General features: G+C 38.6%; 1 protein-coding gene across 1 annotated transcript; it reads left to right on the top strand.

Annotated features, from left to right (window-relative positions):
• Window positions 1-4162: 4162 nt before the first annotated feature.
• Window positions 4163-22717, top strand: LOC121367371 (zinc finger protein 37 homolog). The gene is made up of 8 exons (XM_041491505.1): window positions 4163-4301; window positions 9334-10577; window positions 12606-12812; window positions 13828-13970; window positions 15471-15544; window positions 16812-16895; window positions 17768-17862; window positions 20332-22717. Exons 2-8 carry the CDS (start codon window positions 9357-9359, stop codon window positions 20716-20718), a joined length of 2211 nt encoding a protein of 736 aa, XP_041347439.1. The 5' UTR covers window positions 4163-4301; window positions 9334-9356; the 3' UTR covers window positions 20719-22717.
• Window positions 22718-23953: the final 1236 nt, after the last annotated feature.

The following is a 23953-nucleotide window of genomic DNA, read 5'->3' as shown; positions in this document are numbered from 1 at the left end:
CAGCGTGGATGAGCTAGAGGTAAAGTTCAGTGTTAGCATTACTGTACCCAATGACAAGTCGCCTTTCAAAATATCGACATCACACACAACTGAAATTCCAATACGATGAGCGTACACCTCGGAATTAAGTAAAACAATGACTCGCTTCTCGGTGTTAGGAACAGGAAAATACATACATATACCTTGTCGCTGTTATACAAGATTAACTGTCCATTTTGGACAAAACAAAATGGTGGTCATTGTAATTTGTGGTCATAATGAACAGGTGGTTGTTATATACAGGTAAAATAAAGAAGGAAATGACCTGGGCGGGATTTATGGTGGCTGTTATGGGCAGGTGGTCGTTATATACAGGTGGCCGGTAGACCAGACTCGACTGTATATACATACATACGTTCAAAAGGAAAATATCCGATGGGAATATAGATGGAAGTTAGATAGACGTCGAATGAAGCTAGAATTCACAGTTAGAATAGTTTATGTGATATGTTCACCTGGGTAGAAAGTTTAGTATGCGTATATCACTTTTCTAGTAATCTTGGTTAAATGAACATCAGTAGAAAATATTAAACGTAGCTTAAATAATATTTAATAGCAGCTATGTAAAACTAATACTAAAACAAAACTTACTTAGCAAGTATTATTACAATAGACTTAGGAAACAAACCTTTCAACCAGCATTTATGGTGTTTATAATATAAAAATTTAAAGGGTGTGAAAACATTTGACGGCACTTTCCCGGCAAACAAGGGAGTGTAAACTACGTGAGAAGAGTATCTGTTACGCCGGGATCCGACCACAGTATCCAGTAACCGAACGTATCGTATCGGCTGACTCGTCTGTCACCTGTTGCCTCGTATTTCGAAACGTTTCGGTTAAGTACTAGTTGGTAAACTTTTATATACTGATTGTAAATGAGGTTTCAGATCGAACGTTAGAACAGAATACTAAATAATTATCTAGAAAACAAATTATTCACAAAGTCAAAAAAACAAAACAAAAAACAAACAAAACAAAACAAACAAAAACCAACAAAAACCATCAATATTGTGCTTACTTCTCATTAAATGTTTACACGGGCACAATATTTTCTTTAATTAAGTGTATCTTTATTTGTCTTCTTACTATATAAACTGCTTGGTTTTCAAATTTTAATTTCGCCTTCTATAAAAAGACGCAGCACTTATAACCACCATCAAAGATTGCTACTAATGGAAAAATGTAGTGGGTTTCCTCTCTTTAAAGTTAGTTGGCTTTTTTTTACCGACACGACTAGAATACATTGATTTATTAATCATCGGCTATTGGATGTCAAACATTTGGTAATATTGATTTATAGTCTTAGAGTATTTATCGGTACCTTTACGTACATCTCTCTCTCTCTCTCTCTCTCTCTCTCTCTCTCTCTCTCTCTCTCTCTCTCTCTCTCTCTCACACACACACACACACACGCACACACGCACACACGCACACATATAGATAGATAGATAGATGTATATTGTATGTGTGTGTCTGTAAAGGGACAGACCCTAGTTTCAGCCCAAGAAAATGCACACTAAGTTTTCTTAATCTACAAACCTATAACCCATTTTGATAAAGTTACAATAGAGTGAAACATGAGTCTGTGACTTAGAAATGGTGAAATGCCCTCTAAAAATAGACTAAAACTCGACTCCATAACTGTTACTTCTCAGACGCATGTGCGTTTTAAAAAATAAAAGAAATGCATTTCGTGATATTAAAAACACCAGGATGACCAGAAACACTTCGAATGTACGGAAATGGATAATCTAAACAATAAAATCTAAGTAAAGTATGATTTCAGTTATCAAAAACGTCTTTAATAGTCAAAAAATATATATATATATCTTAGTATTTAAAAACTAGGGTATCTCCCTTTAAGCAACTAGGTACATTTCTTTAGCGCCAATTAGTTTATACATATATGTATATACTAGTATTTATATTCTAAAAACTTTGTAACTAGAAGATTGAACATTTATTAATTCAAAGGAATTTCATCTCCGAAAGAGAATAAAGTTCTGTTCATGAACAAAAATATAATGGATTTCATCCAAGACTATAATCAGGATTATCAAATATTTGATATTCAGTAGGGATTGATTAATAAGTCAATGTGCTCTAGTGGTGTCGTTAAATAAAACACACCTTCAAATTAGATGTTCGTTGTTGGTAAAACGGTCAGATTCATTATCAGATCAGATAATTATTCGTTTATGGAGTCTATAAAGTATGTGTCTGTATGTGTGTGTGTGTGTGTGTGTGTGTGTGTGTGTCTGTATGTGTGTGTGTGTATGTGTGTGTGTGTGTGTGTGTCTGTATGTGTGCATGTGTGTGTGTGTATGTGCGTGTGTCTGTACGTGTGTGTATGTGTGTCTCTGTGTGTGTGTCTCCGTGTGTGTGTGTGTGTGTGTGGCTGTGTATGTGTGTGTGTGCGAGTGTGTCTGTATGTGTGTGTCTGTGTATGTATTCTCTGTGTATGTATGTGTGTGTGTATATGTATGTGTGTGTGTGTATGTGCGTGTGTGTCTGTGTGTGTGTGTGTCTGTGTGTGTGTATGTGTCTCTCTGTGTATGCGTGTGTGTTTGTATGTGTGTGTGCGTATGTGCGTGTGTGTATGTATGTGTGTGTGCGTGTGTGTGTCTGTGTCTCTGTGTGTGTGTGCATGTGTTTGTGTCTGTGTGTGTGTATGTGTGTGTTTGTGTGTACGCGTGTATGTGTATCTGTGTGTATATATGTGTGTGTATGTGTGTGTGTCTGTATGTGTGTGTGTGTGTGTATATATGGGTGTCTGTGTGTATGCGTGTGTGTGTGTGAGAGAGAGAGAGAGAGAGAGAGAGAGAGAGAGAGAGAGGGGGGGGGGGGAAGTAATGTATTTTTCGTGTGTTTAACCCGGTTCCTGGACATAGCCTATTCTACGTTTGGACGAAACTTGACATTGCATTATATTAACTACTGCCTCTGCGACAAGTATGGTTATATTTTGTAAACTAATAACTAAAGATTACACTACAATGAAAAATTTCACCGATAACCTATAAACAGTTGTGTAAAATTATAGCCTACTACTGGTCTGAAGGTGACGTCCATTCCATCGATAGTAGAAAATATATGCGACCAAACACTGTGAACCGGAGTGAAATCCTAACTCTGTCTAATGCAGTTCTAACTTTATTCCAAGATCCCAAGTCCTAATTTTCTGGAACAGTATACTTCTAATATTGTTCTTTACAATAAATTTAAATCTTTATTTTTTTCAATGATCGAGTCTTAACTGACACCAACTTCGAGAGAATTGCTAATATATATATATTACTTTAATAGGTTTTCATACACACACAACACACAACATACACCACACACACACACACACACACACACACACACACACACACACACACACACTCACACGCACACACAAGTATAGGATTACATACACACACACGTACAGGCCTACACACACACACACGCGCGCGTGCGGGCACATAAACACACACACATATATACGTACACACCTGTATATATGTCAAACGCATTAAATATTAAGTAATACGCATCAAAATAATTTTAAGGCACCAGTTAAATTAGGCCTAGGATAGAAAAAAATCCATTTAGAACGATCGATCCTACGACCCCTTGCATCTCAGGTGAACGCTTAAAGGGACATACCCTAGTTTCAGCCCATGAAAATTAACACTATAAGTTTAGTTAATCTACAAACCTGTAACACATTTGGATAAAGTTTTAACTGAGTGAAACATGAGTCTGTGAGTTTGAAATGGTGAAATACCCTTTAAAAATAGACTACACATCGACTCCATAACTGTAACCTCTCAGACGCGCGTGCGTTTTTTAAAATATTAGAAATGCATTTTGTGATATTAAAAACACCAGGATGACCAAAAACACTTCGAATGTACGGAAATGGCTAATTTATACAATAAAATCTAAGTAAAGTGTGACTTCAGTTATCAGAAACGGCTCTAATAGTCAAAACTACGCCTTAGTGTTTAAAAACTAGGGTTTGTCTCTTTAACAATCCCCCCCCCCCCAACCCCACCCCCCTCCATGATCCGGGAAATCGGTTCCGAAAATGGACGAAGAATTCCGCAGAAGGGAGACTACCCAAACCGGAAATTGACTTTGGTAAAGAGAGCAATAAAGTGTTTTTACAATGTGGAGCACAGAATAAATTACACTAATTAACAGCACTGAAGAAACTCACATAATTTTGTTACAGTAGCTTATAATATATTAGCTATTCAAGAAATCAGTAACAGGTAATTAATGGTTGTTATGCTGTAATGAAACTATCCTTTGATATAACGAAAATTCCTTTCAGGCTTTTGCGGTCAGATTTTTTTTGTCCAGTTTCATTTGTGGGTGCATTTACGTTTCGGTACCTTTGATATATTATAATTTATAGAAACAGTATTTTTGCGTAAACACTGTTGTAGTAAATGCGCGGTTTATTTCAGAGGTAACCACCTTGCATCAGGAAAAATACTTTAAAATCGCAACCTATCTTATGTCCAAACTAAATTACCGTATTTAATATAATTAATGTAACTATACGCCTGGACGTCATTTACCGTACTTAATAAGCAGTATGAAACACGCTGATTTATATGTGAAAATAGAGTGTGCTAAAATAGCTTGCACTGAACGTGCATGTTAAATTAATTGACCTTGACGTAAAAAATATTACCACCGGTGCTTTAAAAGGTACATTTTCTTTAATTACATAATCACAATAAGTAAAATAAATAAGCATAATATATATATTTATCATATAATATCTTACATTTTCAGTGCAATCAAAGTATGTGATATTTTTCAGATCACACACTTTAAGAATTTGATAACTTTGCAAATTAGATGTAAATTAGTCGAGGTCTCGGCACTAGGTTTATTGACATTTAAGCCAACGTACTTGGGTGACACTCCATGATTGACGTATGCATTCATAGTCATCAAATAAAAACATTTCAATGGCAATTTGACACTGAAAGCTGTTCAGCGTTCAGAAAACAAAAAAACGTTACGCATAACTTTATTTTGATGTAAGGACATCCAAAATGACGTCATTCGAGTTTGACGTCATTTCCATTAAAAAATACACAGCGCCACATATTCTTACGTCATTTGAATATCTAGTAATGGCAGACTGGAATTAAAGTTGCGTGTACAGTTTACAAAAACACGTATTAAACTTGAGCTTATATGATAAAGAGATTATTACCCTCGTGTATTTCGGTATCGTCAGTATCATATATTAGGAATAAAAATAATGTATTATGCATAGCAAAGGCTCACATAATACAATTTTTATTCGTAATATATGATATTGACGATACTGAAAAACACTCTGGTAATAACCTCTACATATATATATTAAATATTATTATTAATATTGTTGTTGCAAACTATTAAATTTAGAAATCTGACCTGTTTTTGTTTTTTTACCAAATAAGTACTAGCATTTAAGTACTGACTACCGGCCTCGGTGGCGTCGTGGTAGGCCATCGGTCTACAGGCTGGTAGGTACTGGGTTCAGATCCCAGTCGAGGCATGGGATTTTTAATCCAGATACCGACTCCAAACCCTGAGTGAGTGCTCCGCAAGGCTCAATGTGTAGGTGTAAACCACTTGAACCGACCAGTAATCCATAACTGGTTCAACAAAGGCCATGGTTTGTGCTATCCTGCCTGTGGGAAGTGCAAATAAAAGATCCCTTGCTGCTAATCGGAAGAGTAGCCCATGTAGTGGCGACAGCGGGTTTCCTCTCAAAATCTGTGTGGTCCTTAACCATATGTCTGACGCCATATAACCGTAAATAAAATGTGTTGAGTGCGTCGTTAAATAAAACATTTTTTTTTTTTTTTTAAGTACTGACTACTGCTAATCAGGAAAATAATAATGTTTCATCATAGTATTGCGTTGAGACAGGTACATACAAAAATGTGTATTTTTATTAATCATTCAGGTAAACGCCAATTTGAAAGAGAATACAAGATATGCAAAGTTGTTTTCAATAAACTTAATTATTTTTGTTTTACATTGATTAATATAAACAAAAGAAGGTGGTATTTGTTTTGACAATCAAACCAGTAGAACTTACTAGAAGCTATCCATGTTTTGTTAGTAGTAATTTTCTTAACCTCTTAAGCAGAGCACTACAAACATGAGCAGGGCAAGCTCTATTTAACCTTTAAAAATAGCAAAAACCCAGTTATTTTCTAATAAATTAACAATTATTACATAAAATATATTCGCCAAATTAAAGTAAAATTCTCCAATTGTTTTTAAAATTCGCAATTGGCGAATTTGGCGAGTGCCAGAGCTAGCCATGATGATGTGGAAGTAACATTGTTATCTTTACTGTGATCAACAACTCATGGACTGTCCGTTTCACTTGTCTCTGTGAGTGCCAGAGCTAGCCATGATGATGTGGAAGTAACATTGTTATCTTTACTGTGATCAACAACTCATGGACTGTCCGTTTCACTTGTCTCTGCATTTTAATCTTTACTGTGATCAACAACTCATGGACTGTCCATTTCACTTGTCTCTGCGAGTGCCAGAGCTAGCCATGATGATGTGGAAGTAACATTGTTATCTTTACTGTGATCAACAACTCATGGACTGTCCGTTTCACTTGTCTCTGTGAGTGCCAGAGCTAGCCATGATGATGTGGAAGTAACATTTTAATCTTTACTGTAATCAACAACTCATGGACTGTCCGTTTCACTTGTCTCTGCGAGTGCCAGAGCTAGCCATGATGATGTGGAAGTAACATTGTTATCTTTACTGTGATCAACAACTCATGGACTGTCCGTTTCACTTGTCTCTGCATTTTAATCTTTACTGTGATCAACAACTCATGGACTGTCCATTTCACTTGTCTCTGCGAGTGCCAGAGCTAGCCATGATGATGTGGAAGTAACATTGTTATCTTTACTGTGATCAACAACTCATGGACTGTCCGTTTCACTTGTCTCTGTGAGTGCCAGAGCTAGCCATGATGATGTGGAAGTAACATTTTAATCTTTACTGTAATCAACAACTCATGGACTGTCCGTTTCACTTGTCTCTGCGAGTGCCAGAGCTAGCCATGATGATGTGGAAGTAACATTGTTATCTTTACTGTGATCAACAACTCATGGACTGTCCGTTTCACTTGTCTCTGTGAGTGCCAGAGCTAGCCATGATGATGTGGAAGTAACATTGTTATCTTTACTGTGATCAACAACTCATGGACTGTCCGTTTCACTTGTCTCTGTGAGTGCCAGAGCTAGCCATGATGATGTGGAAGTAACATTGTTATCTTTACTGTGATCAACAACTCATGGACTGTCCGTTTCACTTGTCTCTGCGAGTGCCAGAGCTAGCCATGATGATGTGGAAGTAACATTTTAATCTTTACTGTGATCAACAACTCATGGACTGTCCGTTTCACTTGTCTCTGTGAGTGCCAGAGCTAGCCATGATGATGTGGAAGTAACATTGTTATCTTTACTGTGATCAACAACTCATGGACTGTCCGTTTCACTTGTCTCTGTGAGTGCCAGAGCTAGCCATGATGATGTGGAAGTAACATTTTAATCTTTACTGTGATCAACAACTCATGGACTGTCCGTTTCACTTGTCTCTGCATTTGTTTTTAACTTTAATGATTTTTTTTCTGGTAACATTGATTAGTAACTACTGTTTATAAAATGGTTTAAAATTATGTAGCAATATCTGAAACTTGCATAGCAAATCACAACTTGTTCCCTGTTCTTGTTCAGTACAAATTTCCTATGCTAATTGCATTAGTAGCAAGAGATCTTTTAGAGGCACTATCCCATGGGCAGGACAGCACATACCACAGCCTTTGATGTACCAGTTGTTTTGTACTGGCTGGAATGAGAAATAGCCCATTGACTGGTGTAGGTCCCAGATTGACTCTTTTCCACTGGGCTACTGGTATTACATAGATAACAGGGAATTTAAACCCTTGATGGAGGCAGCAGGAGACTGCTGATAGATTTGCAGTAAACTGTGACAAAAGTGATAAAGTATTACTAACTCAGTAACTGTCATACCTAAATGTAACAAGTGACTACTATCACCAATGGGCATTACGCTGCACTGTAAATAGTTTGATCGTTTGTGTGTATTTAGTCATTTGGTCACCTTTTGGACGTTCATTGTCCTACAGGGAATGTTTTGTTCAGTATCATGTTGCGATGCAAGCAATTGCTCTTGCTCATGTGTGTGCTTGTACAAACTGGGTTTTTGCTATTTTGTTAGTTCTTTTCCGGTCAAACCAGACAGACTATATCAGGGTTCGAAACTCACCAAAATATATGGTGGCCAAAAAAATAATAATGCATGTTGGCGAATTATGGTAATGTGGAATACAAATATTAATAGTGGCTCAGATATTATAGCCCTAAAGAAGATAATACTATTTGGGCGACTAACACCATTATTTTTTTAATATATATAAGTCGCCCAAATAGGACATTGGTCACATTTGGCTACCTGGCCAGAGGCAGTTTTGAGCCCTGCTATATAGGTTTCATCTCGGGGGTTTCCCCAGGGGCCCAAGGCGTAAGTGCTTTGCCATTGTGTAAGCACCTTAAATCAATTGCTACTTTGCTTTAATCATTCGGCCATGTGTGACAATTGATTGTTGGTTGTAACAACTTTTGAAATTTAATAGTACACAGGTATTCACACCTCTAATAGGTGAAACATTATAATAAAAGAAAATTAATATATAAATAATAAATAATAATTAAAGAAATTTAAAATAAAAAATATACAAAATAATTAAAAGTAAAATAAAAACATGATTTGCAGGTTTGAAGGCAAACACTAAAATGTTTTTTAACCACTAATCCACCGTGTTATTGTGGCTTGATGTGAGAACAGATATTTGTATTTACGTTAAACCAACACTGAAAATGTAAGCACCTTAAAAAAAATCCTTCTGTCTGTCCCACATATAGTTTTCAGACATTTTTTTAGCATATAGCTTTGACTTTTGGGGTAGCTTAAATATTTTGACAGAGTTATGGCCCTTGAAGTTATATGAGAATTTGTTTTTACAATGCCTCAAGATATTGAACTGAAATTTTGTATATAACTTTATCATGTTCTGTTACAGATCACATTTTTCTTTTATAGCGATTTACCTATTTTTCACAGAGTTATGGCCCTTGAACTTAGTAGATACGGCGATTATTACAAACAGCATGGACTAGTTTGCCTTTTATTACAACGTGTTAACCTTGTTACCGATTTCCTTGTTGATAATTACAGACTTTTGTGGAGCAACATTTGCCATGCCTGAAGACTCGACACTGTATGCCACAGCCGGATTCCACGAACACATTCTGAACACGCTCTACAGTCTCCAGCAATCACAGGACTGCTGTGACCTCACCCTCAAGGCCAAGGATGGTCAGGTCAAAGTTCACAGTCTTATCTTAGTGGCAAGCAGCAGTTTCTTCCAGCAGTGGTACAACAACCAGAAAGACAAATCGGCTCTGAGCTTCTGGATCCCGGAGCTGTCGTTGAGTGAGCTCAAATTGATCATCGCGTATTTCTACACAGGCAAGCTGGTGATCTCACAGGAAAGTGTTTACCTGTACACGACTCTGTTCGAGAGGCTGTGGGTGGAGGAAGCCGTGTCTCTGTGTCATCAGTTTGTTGTTAGTCAGCAGGAGGACAGCTCCGGTCGTGAGGTCAAACACAGCGTCACTATGAAGCTGGTGTCGGTGAAATCAGACCGCAAGGACAGTGCATCCAGTAGTTTTGCAGACGGTGATGATGCCTGCAGTTCAACTTCCTTCAAAGATGACTCTGAAAGAGCTGCTTTTGGAGATGATAAATCGAACAAAATCACGCTAGATAATGATCATACGCTGCTCAAAAGCAGTCCTTCCTCAGGAGTGTCAGAAGGCTTACATGTAGCTTTGTTACATTCAAAAGATTTGGTGAAAAAGGAAGAGGTTGAAGACGCTGAGACAGCAAGTGAAGAAGTAGCTGCTGGAAGTAAGAGGACAAAGAGACGCAAAGACAATCCGGTCCGTGCTGCGGTTCCTAAAACCAAACGGAGACGGAAGGCACGTAAAAGTGAACCAGTGTCGACAAGCGAGAGGAAATCGAAGTGTAAACTGCTTGTGAGAGGTCAGACACAAACGAGGGGACGGAAGCACAAGATGCAGCCAGTGGACGATGTCAAACTTGAAGACGATGATGACGACAAAGCAGACACAGAAATTACTGTGACAGAGAAAAGAGAACAATCAGACAATGAGTTGGGTAGTGATAGTCTGGAGGAAAGCGTTCACACAGTTATCAAGAAGAAGACGTCCAAAAGAGTGTTTACCAAAATGACAGCGCCCAAGAAGAAACCGTACCGATATCGGTCGAAGAAACGACTGTACCCATGTGACTACTGTGGGTACGTGGCTCGCGAGAAGATTGGACTGGCCGGGCACCAGAAGAGCAAGCATCAAGTTCCATTCGATACCAGTCGATTCACAGTCCTCACGTGCAAGGTTAGTGTTTTGTGGTTTTATTTATTACAACACTCATTATACCAGTCTATTCACAGTCCTCACGTGCAAGGTTAGTTTTCTGTGGTTTTATAATTAAACACTCATTATACCAGTCTATTCACAGTCCTCACGTGCAAGGTTAGTTTTCTGTGGTTTTATTTATTACAACACTCATTATACCAGTCTATTCACAGTCCTCACGTGCAAGGTTAGTTTTCTGTGGTTTTATTTATTACAACACTCATTATACCAGTCTATTCACAGTCCTCACGTGCAAGGTTAGTGTTTTGTGGATTTACTTATTACAACACTCAATATACCAGTCAATTCACAGAACGAGGGTATTGGGGATGGAGTGTAACTTGTGCCAAACTCTAAACTATAGTTCAAAGAAAAAAAAGGTGTTTAACAGATACAGTAATGAATTAATAATTTATTTATTTGTTTTGAGTTGGGAGAAATATAATATATTACGGTTGTCAGGGTGTTCTGGGGAAGATTACCAATATTATATTATATGACATATTACGGTTGTCAGGGTGTTGTGGGGAAGATTACCAATATTATATTATATGACATATTACAGTTGTCAGGGTGTTGTGGGGAAGATTACCAATATTATATTATATGACATATTACGGTTGTCAGGGTGTTCTGGGGAAGATTACCAATATTATATTATATGACATATTACAGTTGTCAGGGTGTTCTGGGGAAGATTACCAATATTATATTATATGACATATTACAGTTGTCAGGGTGTTCTGGGGAAGATTACCAATATTATATTATATGACATATTACAGTTGTCAGGGTGTTGTGGGGAAGATTACAAATATTATATTATATGACATATTACGGTTGTCAGGGTGTTGTGGGGAAGATTACCAATATTATATTATATGACATATTACGGTTGTCAGGGTGTTGTGGGGAAGATTACAATATTATATATATGACATATTACAGTTGTCAGGGTGTTGTGGGGAAGATTACCAATATTATATTATATGACATATTACGGTTGTCAGGGTGTTGTGGGGAAGATTACCAATATTATATTATATGACATATTACAGTTGTCAGGGTGTTCTGGGGAAGATTACCAATATTATATTATATGACATATTACGGTTGTCAGGGTGTTGTGGGGAAGATTACAAATATTATATTATATGACATATTACGGTTGTCAGGGTGTTGTGGGGAAGATTACCAATATTATATTATATGACATATTACGGTTGTCAGGGTGTTGTGGGGAAGATTACCAATATTATATTATATGACATATTACAGTTGTCAGGGTGTTGTGGGGAAGATTACCAATATTATATTATATGACATATTACGGTTGTCAGGGTGTTCTGGGGAAGATTACCAATATTATATTATATGACATATTACAGTTGTCAGGGTGTTCTGGGGAAGATTACCAATATTATATTATATGACATATTACGGTTGTCAGGGTGTTCTGGGGAAGATTACCAATATTATATTATATGACATATTACAGTTGTCAGGGTGTTGTGGGGAAGATTACCAATATTATATTATATGACATATTACGGTTGTCAGGGTGTTCTGGGGAAGATTACAAATATTATATTATATGATATATTTATATAATGCATAAATGTCTGTGTACTGTAGGATACCGTATGTGCCTGTTTTTCAAAGTACACCCCTCGTTAGAAACATGCCGTATCCCCCTTGATTGCTGTACATACGTGTCGGTACTGTATGTGCCTGTTTTTTAAAGTACACCCCTCCTTAGAAACATGCCGTAATCCCCCAGTTGCTGTACATAAATGTTGATACTGTATGTGCCTGTTTTTCAAAGTGCACCAGTCCTTAGAAAAGTGCTGCATCCCTCCCCCCCCCCCCCCCCCCCCCCCCCGATTGCTGTACATACATGTCGATACTGTATGTGCCTCTTTTTCAAAGTGCACCCCTCCTTAGAAACGTGCCGTATCCTCCCTGATTGCTGTACATACATGTGGGTACTATTGACATTCTCCTCAGGACTGCTCGTTTGAAACCCTGGTGATGAAGCGTCTTGAGAAACACATGGCCAAACACACGGAGGAGCGGCCCAACATCTGTGAGCATTGTGGGAAGACGTTCAAGCTTCAGGGAGAACTGAATGCACACGTCAAGATCCACCTCGATCCAACCAAATTCCAGTGTTCACATTGTAACAGGACGTTTTCTTCACCGTATACTTTAAAAGTGAGTACATATAGAAAATATACCTGTAGTAGTGTTGACCAGTATAAAGTGCTCCTGCTGGCAGTAGCTAGTGGGAATTGAAAGGTAACAGAAAAATCAACCTCCACTGAGGGGATTCAAATCACAGAATCTCAGTACGAGAGTCCAGCACTCTACCCACTGAGCTAATAGGGACATTCCCACTAGCTACTGCCAGTAGGAGCACTTTATACCAACATTACTACATACATGAAATTTTATATCATAAAATCAAGTCTTGAAATCCAAAACAAATAAGATAGCCTTGTGGATTGAAAATAGTGGCATTTGGTGTCATTTAGCAGACCTGTGGTTGTCATATATTTAATGAAATGTGTTGGTAGGACTTCAAAGTGTCTGTCATAAACAGCTGGCCACCTCACATGGATGGCTATTAAGCAGGTTCAGCTATATTATTATGTAGGTTAATCAAAATTTGCAGTAGGAAATTGTGTAACAAAATAAGGGGAAAGGGTGTTGAGAGAGAAAACAATTATCCACATGTACCAGTATGTACAGTGAAACCTCTCAAAACCGCACCCTCTGTAAACCGGAATTCCTCCAAAACTGGACATTTCTCTCAGTCATTTTTAAAACTCAGTACAGAAAATAATTTCTCTAAATTGGACACCTTAAAACCAGACATTTTATTTGGTCCCGAGGATGTCCAGTTTAGAGGGGTTTCACTGTATTATTAATATTTACACACAAACATGTACCCGAAGACAGATAACAAACATGTACCCGAAGACAGATAACAAACATGTACCCGAAGACAGATAACAAACATGTACCCGAAGACAGATAACAAACATGTACCCGAAGACAGATAACAAACATGTACCCAAAGACAGATAACAAACATGTACCCGAAGACAGATAACAAACATGTACCTGAAGACAGATAACAAATTCCCATAAATGTTACTTTGTAATACAGTTATTGAATGAATGAAAATTTAAGTTAAGTGATTATCCCTGCTTTTCTGTTTTCCAGGATCATGTTGACAACATCCATCTTGGTTTGAAGAACAAGCAGTATCTGTGTCATCTGTGTTCTCATACGACGTGCGACACAGTCAAACTCAATCAGCACCTGTACAACGTACACAAGATAGTGCCACCCCCTAATATCAAAACGTACGTACTTTACACTTACAACACATTGTAAACTCAATCAGCACCTGTACAACGTACACAAGATAACACTTACAACACATTGTAAACTCAATCAGCACCTGTACAACGTACACAAGATAGTGCCGCCTCCTAATATCAAAACGTACGTACTTTACACTTACAACACATTGTAAACTCAATCAGCACCTGTACAACGTACACAAGATAACACTTACAACACATTGTAAACTCAATCAGCACCTGTACAACGTACACAAGATAGTGCCACCCCCTAATATCAAAACGTATGTACTTTACACTTACAACACATTGTAAACTCAATCAGCACCTGTACAACGTACACAAGATAGTGCCGCCTCCTAATATCAAAATGTACGTACTTTACACTTACAACACATTGTAAACTCAATCAGCACCTGTACAACGTACACAAGATAACACTTACAACACATTGTAAACTCAATCAGCACCTGTACAACGTACACAAGATAGTGCCACCCCCTAATATCAAAACGTATGTACTTTACACTTACAACACATTGTAAACTCAATCAGCACCTGTACAACGTACACAAGATAACACTTACAACACATTGTAAACTCAATCAGCACCTGTACAACATACACAAGATAGTGCCGCCTCCTAATATCAAAACGTACGTACTTTACACTTACAACACATGGTAAACTCAATCAGCACCTGTACAACGTACACAAGATAACACTTATAACACATTGTAAACTCAATCAGCACCTGTACAACGTACACAAGATAGTGCCGCCTCCTAATATCAAAACGTACGTACTTTACACTTAACACATGGTAAACTCAATCAGCACCTGTACAACGTACACAAGATAGTGCTGCCCCCTAATATCAAAATGTACGTACTTTACACTTAACACATGGTAAACTCAATCAGCACCTGTACAACGTACACAAGATAGTGCCGCCCCCTAATATCAAAATGTACGTACTTTACACTTAACACATGGTAAACTCAATCAGCACCTGTACAACGTACACAAGATAGTGCCGCCCCCTAATATCAAAACGTACGTACTTTACATGTACAACACTTTACATATATACATGTACCTATACACGTTTTATTTTCAATTTGGATGTACATGTAGTTTTTTTTGGTTTCTAAATAATACTACATTACAGTGACATTCATGAAATGTGAGCTGATGTTCTCACTTTGTTATCTACAACATGTTTGTTACATGGTAGAAAAATCAATGACTTGAAGGCAGGATTGCCATAAGCACAACCATAAGCTATTTTCCAAATATTTTAAATGTCACATTAGTCAAAAAAGATTATATATCACAATATCGATAACAAATGGATTATGGTCAGCTGGTTCAGTGAAGCACAAAATTTAATTTAATATTTTTAAAAATTGACAATATTTTTTAAGTCGGCCTTTAATGTTTAATATATTTTGCATGTTATACATTCTGGTTTCGTGTAATAATATTTGTGTATTACAGATTCAAGTGTGAAGATTGTGACTTCATTGCATTCAGAAGATTTGCTTTCATCAATCATAGAAAACTGCATGAAGGTAATAAATATTACCAACACTGACATAGCTATATACAAAACTAGATATCACATGAAATATAGATAAAAGCCAATTTTATCAATAAATTGTGTTCAGAATGTGTAAACCATGACAACAGGTTTGTCAATAATAACATGCTGTACATGTTCTACGGGGGATTTATAAACAAGCTGTTCCGATTCTAGGCTAATGAGCACAATCACCGAGTCCTATTCATTGACAATAAACTGACAATAATATGATCCGTCCCCCTTGGGACTACAGGTTTCATCTCCGTCCTTCTGTGTGTCCGTCCGTCTGCGAGAAGTCTATATGATCCGTCCCCCTTGGGACTACAGGTTTCATCTCCGTCCTTCTGTGTGTCTGTCCGCCTGCGAGAAGTCTATATGATCCGTCCCCCTTGGGACTACAGGTTTTATCTCCGTCCTTCTTTGTGTCCGTCCGCCTGCGAGAAGTCTATATGATCCGTCCCCCTTGGGACTACAGGTTTTATCTCCGTCCTTCTTTGTGTCCGTCCGTCTGCGAGAAGTCTATATGATCCGTCCCCCTTGGGACTACAGGTTTTATCTCCGTCCTTCTGTGTGTCCGTCCGTCTGCGAGAAGTCTATATGATCCGTCCCCCTTGGGACTACAGGTTTCATCTCCGTCCTTCTTCTGTGTGATCCGTCAGTCTCTCCGTCGAGAGTCTGTGAGAAGTCTATATGATCCGTCCCCCTTGGGACTACAGGTTTCATCTCCGTCCTTCTGTGTGTCCGTCAGTCTGTGAGAAGTCTATATCATCCGTCCCCCTTGGGACTACAGGTTTCATCTCCGTCCTTCTGTGTACATACATCTGTCCTACATATTGTTTTCCACAATGCATCAAACTATTGATCTAAAATATTGTATATAGCTTTATCAAGTACTGTAATGTTACAGATCGACTTTCATGTCGATTTACACATTTTTAACAGAGTTATGGTCCTTGAACTTAGGCGATACAAACAAAATTAGGGATATTTTTTTTCAGAATGTCTCAAGATATTGAGGTGAAATTTGGTGTATAGCTTTATCATGTACTGTTACAGTCCAAGTTTGAAGACATGTATTGCTTTAGCAGTACTCTCAGAATGCTAGTTAAAAATATTACTACCTACACATCTGAGCAACTGATGGATAGGGATGGGAGCTGATATATGGGGGTGTTGTTTGTTTTTTGTGTGTGTGTGTGTACAAGATTGATTAAATGACTGATTTGATTGACTATTACTATATTTTGTTGGTTCAGGTCAGCGTGATTTCCAGTGTGGAGTTTGTGGTAAAGGTTACATCACCGCCCGGGCGCTGAGACATCATATGATTTGGCACTCCGGTAAGTGTAGATGAAATTACATAGCAGTTTGATAATGCTTCTTGTGTAGGCTATAAGTTACTAAACTTCCTTGAAAATACACCTCCCAATTTTATTTTATTATTGCATGTTTGAGGTTACCGTAAGACACATGAAATGAGCTCAATATAAAACCCATCACACCCATGACACCTCATCAGCATGGATGCATACAGTTTGGTATGCATGAGGCTGGAGTGTCTACCTCATCACAATGTTTGGGATGTCATCATTCATCGACAACACTGGTAAATCACACCCAACAAACACATGGTGTCTAACGTACGTAAGTTTGTTTTCTTTAACAACACCACTAGGGCAAATTGATTAATTGATCATCGGCAGTTGGATGTCAGACATTTGGTAACTGACATATAGTCTTAGAGAGGAAACCTGCTATATTTTTCCATTAGTACCAAGGAATCTTTTATATGCATTTTCCCACAGACAGGAAAACACATACCATAGCCTTTGACCAGTTGTGGTGCATTGGTTGGAATGGGAAAAACAAGTCCGTTGAATGGATCCACTGAGGTGGTTCGATCCTGTGATGCAAGCAATGCAGGCGAGCACTCCACCGACTGAGCTAAGTCCTGCCCGTCCCCAGGGAGATGCACACATCGAACTAACCATAGTTCATGTGATAGTTTGTTTCCTCCCAAATGATAAACTCTGAAAATGTATGCATCAGTGACATATAAACTAAATTTGCTCTTATGTACATTATTTCTATTGTATGTACATTGAAAGTATTAAAGCTATAGTAAAATGTATTCATATATTTTATGTAAACAGTATAACATACTAGTATTTAGTATTAAAGAAGCATTATCTTTTTCTGTCTCTACTGACAGAGAAGAAGTTTGCGTGCGAGTTTGAAGCATGCCACTACGCCTCTCCGTCCAAGAGACAGCTTGAACAACACGTCAGACTGATGCACACACAACGGGTAAGTGTGATATAGATGTTGTTATTACTTCATACGTCCCCGTCCAAGAGACAGCTTGAACAACACGTCAGACTGATGCACACACAACGGGTAAGTGTGATATAGATGTTGTTATTACTTCATATCTCTCCGTCCAAGAGACAGCTTGAACAACACGTCAGACTGATGCACACACAACGGGTAAGTGTGATATAGATGTTGTTATTACTTCATACGTCCCCGTCCAAGAGACAGCTTGAACAACACGTCAGACTGATGCACACACAACGGGTAAGTGTGATATAGATGTTGTTATTACTTCATAAGTCCCCGTCCAAGCTTGAACAACACGTCAGACTGATGCACACACAACGGGTAAGTGTGATATAGATGTTGTTATTACTTCATACGTCCCCGTCCAAGAGACAGCTTGAACAGCACGTCAGACTGATGCACACACAACGGGTAAGTGTGATATAGATGTTGTTATTACTTGATACGTCCCCGTCCAAGAGACAGCTTGAACAACACGTCAGACTGATGCACACACAACGGGTAAGTGTGATATAGATGTTGTTATTACTTGATACGTCCCCGTCCAAGAGACAGCTTGAACAACACGTCAGACTGATGCACACACAACGGGTAAGTGTGATATAGATGTTGTTATTACTTGATACGTCCCCGTCCAAGAGACAGCTTGAACAACACGTCAGACTGATGCACACACAACGGGTAAGTGTGATATAGATGTTGTTATTACTTGATACGTCCCCGTCCATTGAACAACACGTCAGACTGATGCACACACAACGGGTAAGTGTGATATAGATGTTGTTATTACTTCAAGTCCCCGTCCAGAGACAGCTTGAACAACACGTCAGACTGATGCACACACAACGGGTAAGTGTGATATAGATGTTGTTATTACTTCATACGTCCCCGTCCAAGAGACAGCTTGAACAGCACGTCAGACTGATGCACACACAACGGGTAAGTGTGATATAGATGTTGTTATTACTTGATACGTCCCCGTCCAAGAGACAGCTTGAACAACACGTCAGACTGATGCACACACAACGGGTAAGTGTGATATAGATGTTGTTATTACTTGATACGTCCCCGTCCAAGAGACAGCTTGAACAACACGTCAGACTGATGCACACACAACGGGTAAGTGTGATATAGATGTTGTTATTACTTCATACGTCCCCGTCCAAGAGACAGCTTGAACAACACGTCAGACTGATGCACACACAACGGGTAAGTGTGATATAGATGTTGTTATTACTTTATACGTCCCCGTCCAAGAGACAGCTTGAACAACATGTCAGACTGATGCACACACAACGGGTAAGTGTGATATAGATGTTGTTATTACTTGATACATCCCCGTCCAAGAGACAGCTTGAACAACACGTCAGACTGATGCACACACAATGGGTAAGTGTGATATAGATGTTGTTATTACTTGATACGTCCCCGTCCAAGAGACAGCTTGAACAACACGTCAGACTGATGCACACACAACGGGTAAGTGTGATATAGATGTTGTTATTACTTCATACGTCCCCGTCCAAGAGACAGCTTGAACAACACGTCAGACTGATGCACACACAACGGGTAAGTGTGATATAGATGTTATTACTTTATACGTCCCCGTCCAAGAGACAGCTTGAACAACACGTCAGACTGATGCACACACAACGGGTAAGTGTGATATAGATGTTGTTATTACTTGATACATCCCCGTCCAAGAGACAGCTTGAACAACACGTCAGACTGATGCACACACAACGGGTAAGTGTGATATAGATGTTGTTATTACTTGATACGTCCCCGTCCAAGAGACAGCTTGAACAACACGTCAGACTGATGCACACACAACGGGTAAGTGTGATATAGATGTTGTTATTACTTGATACGTCCCCGTCCAAGAGACAGCTTGAACAACACGTCAGACTGATGCACACACAACGGGTAAGTGTGATATAGATGTTGTTATTACTTCATATCTCTCCGTCCAAGAGACAGCTTGAACAACACATCAGACTGATGCACACACAACGGGTAAGTGTGATATAGATGTTGTTATTACTTTATACGTCCCCGTCCAAGAGACAGCTTGAACAACACGTCAGACTGATGACGCTGGGGTATTAAAGCTATGGCAAACCCAGGGTTCGCGGAGTGTGTTTCAAAGTGGGGGCCACTGTTGGGGGGAAGGTTTAAATTTTAGTTGTTAAAATACGGCATTTCCAACCTTCTGAATAGAGTAACATGTGGGGGGTGGGGGGGGGGGGGGCATGGCCACCAAAGGGAGTATCAAAAACTAGCCTTTTAATACAGGTCAGTTTATATTGTATTAGATAATGATTGGGGAAAATGAAATGTGACTTTTAACACAGGTTGCTACTTGATACAGGTGGCCTTTCTAAATCAGGTTTGAGTATGTGAGAGATATTTCATCTCCAGACAGTTCTGTTTCAGGACGTGAAGCCGTTTGCGTGTCACCTGTGTCCACACCGGACAGGGGTCCGAGGCAACCTCGACAAACACCTTCGCACTGTGCACAGACTCGACATTCCTGACAAACGCAAGTACTCACACCTGTACATGCTGGGAAGAAGTCCGAAAAACAAGTCTGATCTACCCGGCCAGCCGTCGGCCGAGAGTGACAATAACACATCGTACGAGATGAGCAGCAACACCGGGGTGGTGGGCGAGAGTCAGGTGGTGGAGATAGACTCCGCTGTGCCTAACAGTGACATCGTGAAACCCGCTCTGCCCATTCCCGGGGCACCTTCCGTGCAAGAGATGGCCTACGATCAAGCTGCCCTGGCTCACTATATGACATACTTTCACAACATGGAATGATTTATACTGCAGTACATTTTCATAGAATGATTTATACTGCGGTACATTTTCATAGAATGATTTATACTGCGGTACATTTTCATAGAATGATTTATACTGTGGGACATTTTCATGGAATGATTTATACTGCGGTACATTTTCATGGAATGATTTATACTGCAGTACATTTTCATGGAATGATTTATACTGCAGTACATTTTCATGGAATGATTTATACTGTGGGACATTTTCATGGAATGATTTATACTGCAGTACATTTTCATGGAATGATTTATACTGCGGGACATTTTAATGGAATGAATTGGTTTATATTGGCATGTTCGGTTTGTTAACAATAACATGTTTTATAGTGCTCTTGGTATTTGCCTCTTTTTGGTCAAAGTGATTTTGATATCTTTTTCATCATCTATATATTTTTAAAATTTGTATTTGGTAAATATTGTTACTGATGTTAAGTAGAATAAAGGACACTTGTTGTTTTTTCTTATTAATAATAATATAAGAATAATATATTCTGGTTAATATTTTTTTATCATGCAGAATGAGTAAATTTACCATACTTTAACACACCTTTTCCAACCCTTTCACGACGTGACGTCACGCGGAGTGCACAATTAATGTAAATTATATTGCACAGTCCACCGTTAATGTAATTATGTTGTGAACATGACAGCACGCCACTATTGGTTTGATGTCATGAAAAAACTCAATCAATGTCATTCCAGCACAGATACGATAAGGTTAATGCACCTATTAGTTGTCGTTTTCTAGTGTTTGTACAATTTTCAATAGTCAGCAATATTTCACAATAATTCTCAAGATGCCCTAAATGATTTATTAGAATTGCACATATTATCACAGTGAAGAAACAAATTATTATTAGCATTACAATTTTTTTTTTTAATTTCCACTGCTTGGAAATGTGCATATCTGTCTTGTTTTACCTGATATGTACATACAGAAGTAATCGGAAATCATTTAATATAAGGATGGGTTCAGGCTTAAGAGATGTAGTCGCAGTGCAACGTTTGCTTTACATGTATATATCCAGATTCATAGAAACCTAGCTCGTCATACATTAGTAGACATTTTAGGTACCTGCATTGTAGTTGATCTTCATCTCTTAGCCCATTACACTTTTAGTATATGTACGAAAATCAAAAATGTTATAAAAATAAAGGTAGTGACCATCTTTTGAATTGTGTACACTACCAAATTACTGATTGATTTTGATTCCCTTTTTACCATGTGTTGGCTTTGTTACGGTTGGTTTTGTTTGTTGACTCTCAACTAGAACACTTTGATTAATTAATAACCGGCTATAGGATGTCACAGATTTGATCAGTTTGGTCACACTTTGTTACAAACATTTGGTCATTTTAAACTTGTAGTCTTAGAGGAAACCTGCTGTATTTTTTCATTAGAAACAAGATCGTTTTTAGTTTACTTCACTACTTGACAAAACTCGCTTATTGGAAAACATTTATGGTTAAATATGTTTTTGTCTGTTAAAGTGAGTAAAGTCTTCATTTATTCTACATGACGGTAATTTTAATATTTGGACTGGTTTTATTTAAATGCTTGTACCAATGGTTCACAGTAAATTAGAAACATGATCAGTAAAACTTGCAGCTTATGACTGGTCCATAAATAATGATTGTAAATACATGTTTTCAAGTCTGTGTTCTTTGAATCATTCCATCATCATGCTACATATTATCCTGCTATATAGTATCCTGCTATATATAGTATCCTGCTATATATAGTATCCAGTAAAGAGGAACAGCATAATTCACCTTGTATACGAGAAGTTACCGTCAGAATGTACCTACATAATTATCTTGGTGCAGTTACATACATTTCGGTACTGATTTGTTGATATTTACCACTTGTCTATTAGATTTGTCAGCATTATATCAAATATAAACTTAAAACTATTCTTGTCTCAAACCTTGTGTTTCAGTCACTTGTTGCCTTTCTCATAAATGACGAGTATTGATTAGAGATATTTGTTGTTTTTGTGATCACCATTTATAGAGTGGCCATAGAATGACATCAGTTTGGCTACATTAGTGTAGTGGTGATTGGACATTTTAATTTAAAGACATGTGACTGATTGCTCCCAAGTTCTGACCCATAGAATGACATCAGTTTGGCTACATTAGTGTAGTGGTGATTGGACATTTTGATTTAAAGACGTGACTGATTGCTCCTAGCTTCTGACCCATAGAATGACATCAGTTTGGCTACATTAGTGTAGTGGTGATTGGACATTTTGATTTAAAGACATGTGACCGATTGCTCCTAGGTTTTGACCCAAGACATGTGACTGATTGCTCCTAGGTTATGACCCGGTCACTGCAGCCATGAACCTTGATTTAAAGACATGTGACTGATTGCTCCTAGGTTATGACCCGGTCACTGCAGCCATGAACCTTGATTTAAAGACATGTGACTGTTTGCTCCTCCTAGGTTATGACCCGGTCACTGCAGCCATGAACCTTGATTTAAAGACATGTGACTGGCTGCTCCTAGGTTATGACCCGGTCACTGCAGCCATGAACCTTGATTTAAAGACATGTGACTGGCTGCTCCTAGGTTATGACCCGGTCACTGCAGCCATGAACCTTGATTTAAAGACATGTGACTGGCTGCTCCTAGGTTATGACCCGGTCACTGCAGCCATGAACCTTGATTTAAAGACATGTGACTGATTGCTCCTAGGTTATGACCCGGTCACTGCAGCCATGAACCTTGATTTAAAGACATGTGACTGGCTGCTCCTAGGTTATGACCCGGTCACTGCAGCCATGAACCTTGATTTAAAGACATGTGACTGGCTGCTCCTAGGTTATGACCCGGTCACTGCAGCCATGAACCGTGATTTAAAGACATGTGACTGGCTGCTCCTAGGTTATGACCCGGTCACTGCAGCCATGAACCTTGATTTAAAGACATGTGACTGGCTGCTCCTAGGTTATGACCCGGTCACTATAGCCATGAACCTTGATTTAAAGACATGTGACTGGCTGCTCCTAGGTTATGACCCGGTCACTGCAGCCATGAACCTTGATTTAAAGACATGTGACTGGCTGCTCCTATGTTATGACCCGGTCACTGCAGCCATGAACCTTGATTTAAAGACATGTGACTGATTGCTCCTAGGTTATGACCCGGTCACTGCAGCCATGAACCTTGATTTAAAGACATGTGACTGGCTGCTCCTAGGTTATGA

This window comes from Gigantopelta aegis, chromosome 3 (assembly GCF_016097555.1).
Source record: "Gigantopelta aegis isolate Gae_Host chromosome 3, Gae_host_genome, whole genome shotgun sequence".
NCBI classification, from domain to species: Eukaryota; Metazoa; Mollusca; class Gastropoda; order Neomphalida; family Peltospiridae; genus Gigantopelta; species Gigantopelta aegis.
Note: the sequence above shows the minus strand (reverse complement) of the source record. Positions and strands in the feature narration are given on the sequence as shown.

Coding starts and splice junctions, on each gene's coding strand:
- LOC121367371 (XM_041491505.1), top strand. CDS start 9,357: ATGCCTGAAGACTCGACACTGTATGCCACAGCCGGATTCCACGAACAC. Junction 16,896..17,767: donor TCATATGATTTGGCACTCCG/GTAAGTGTAGAT, acceptor CTCTACTGACAG/AGAAGAAGTTTGCGTGCGAG. Junction 17,863..20,331: donor GACTGATGCACACACAACGG/GTAAGTGTGATA, acceptor GTTCTGTTTCAG/GACGTGAAGCCGTTTGCGTG.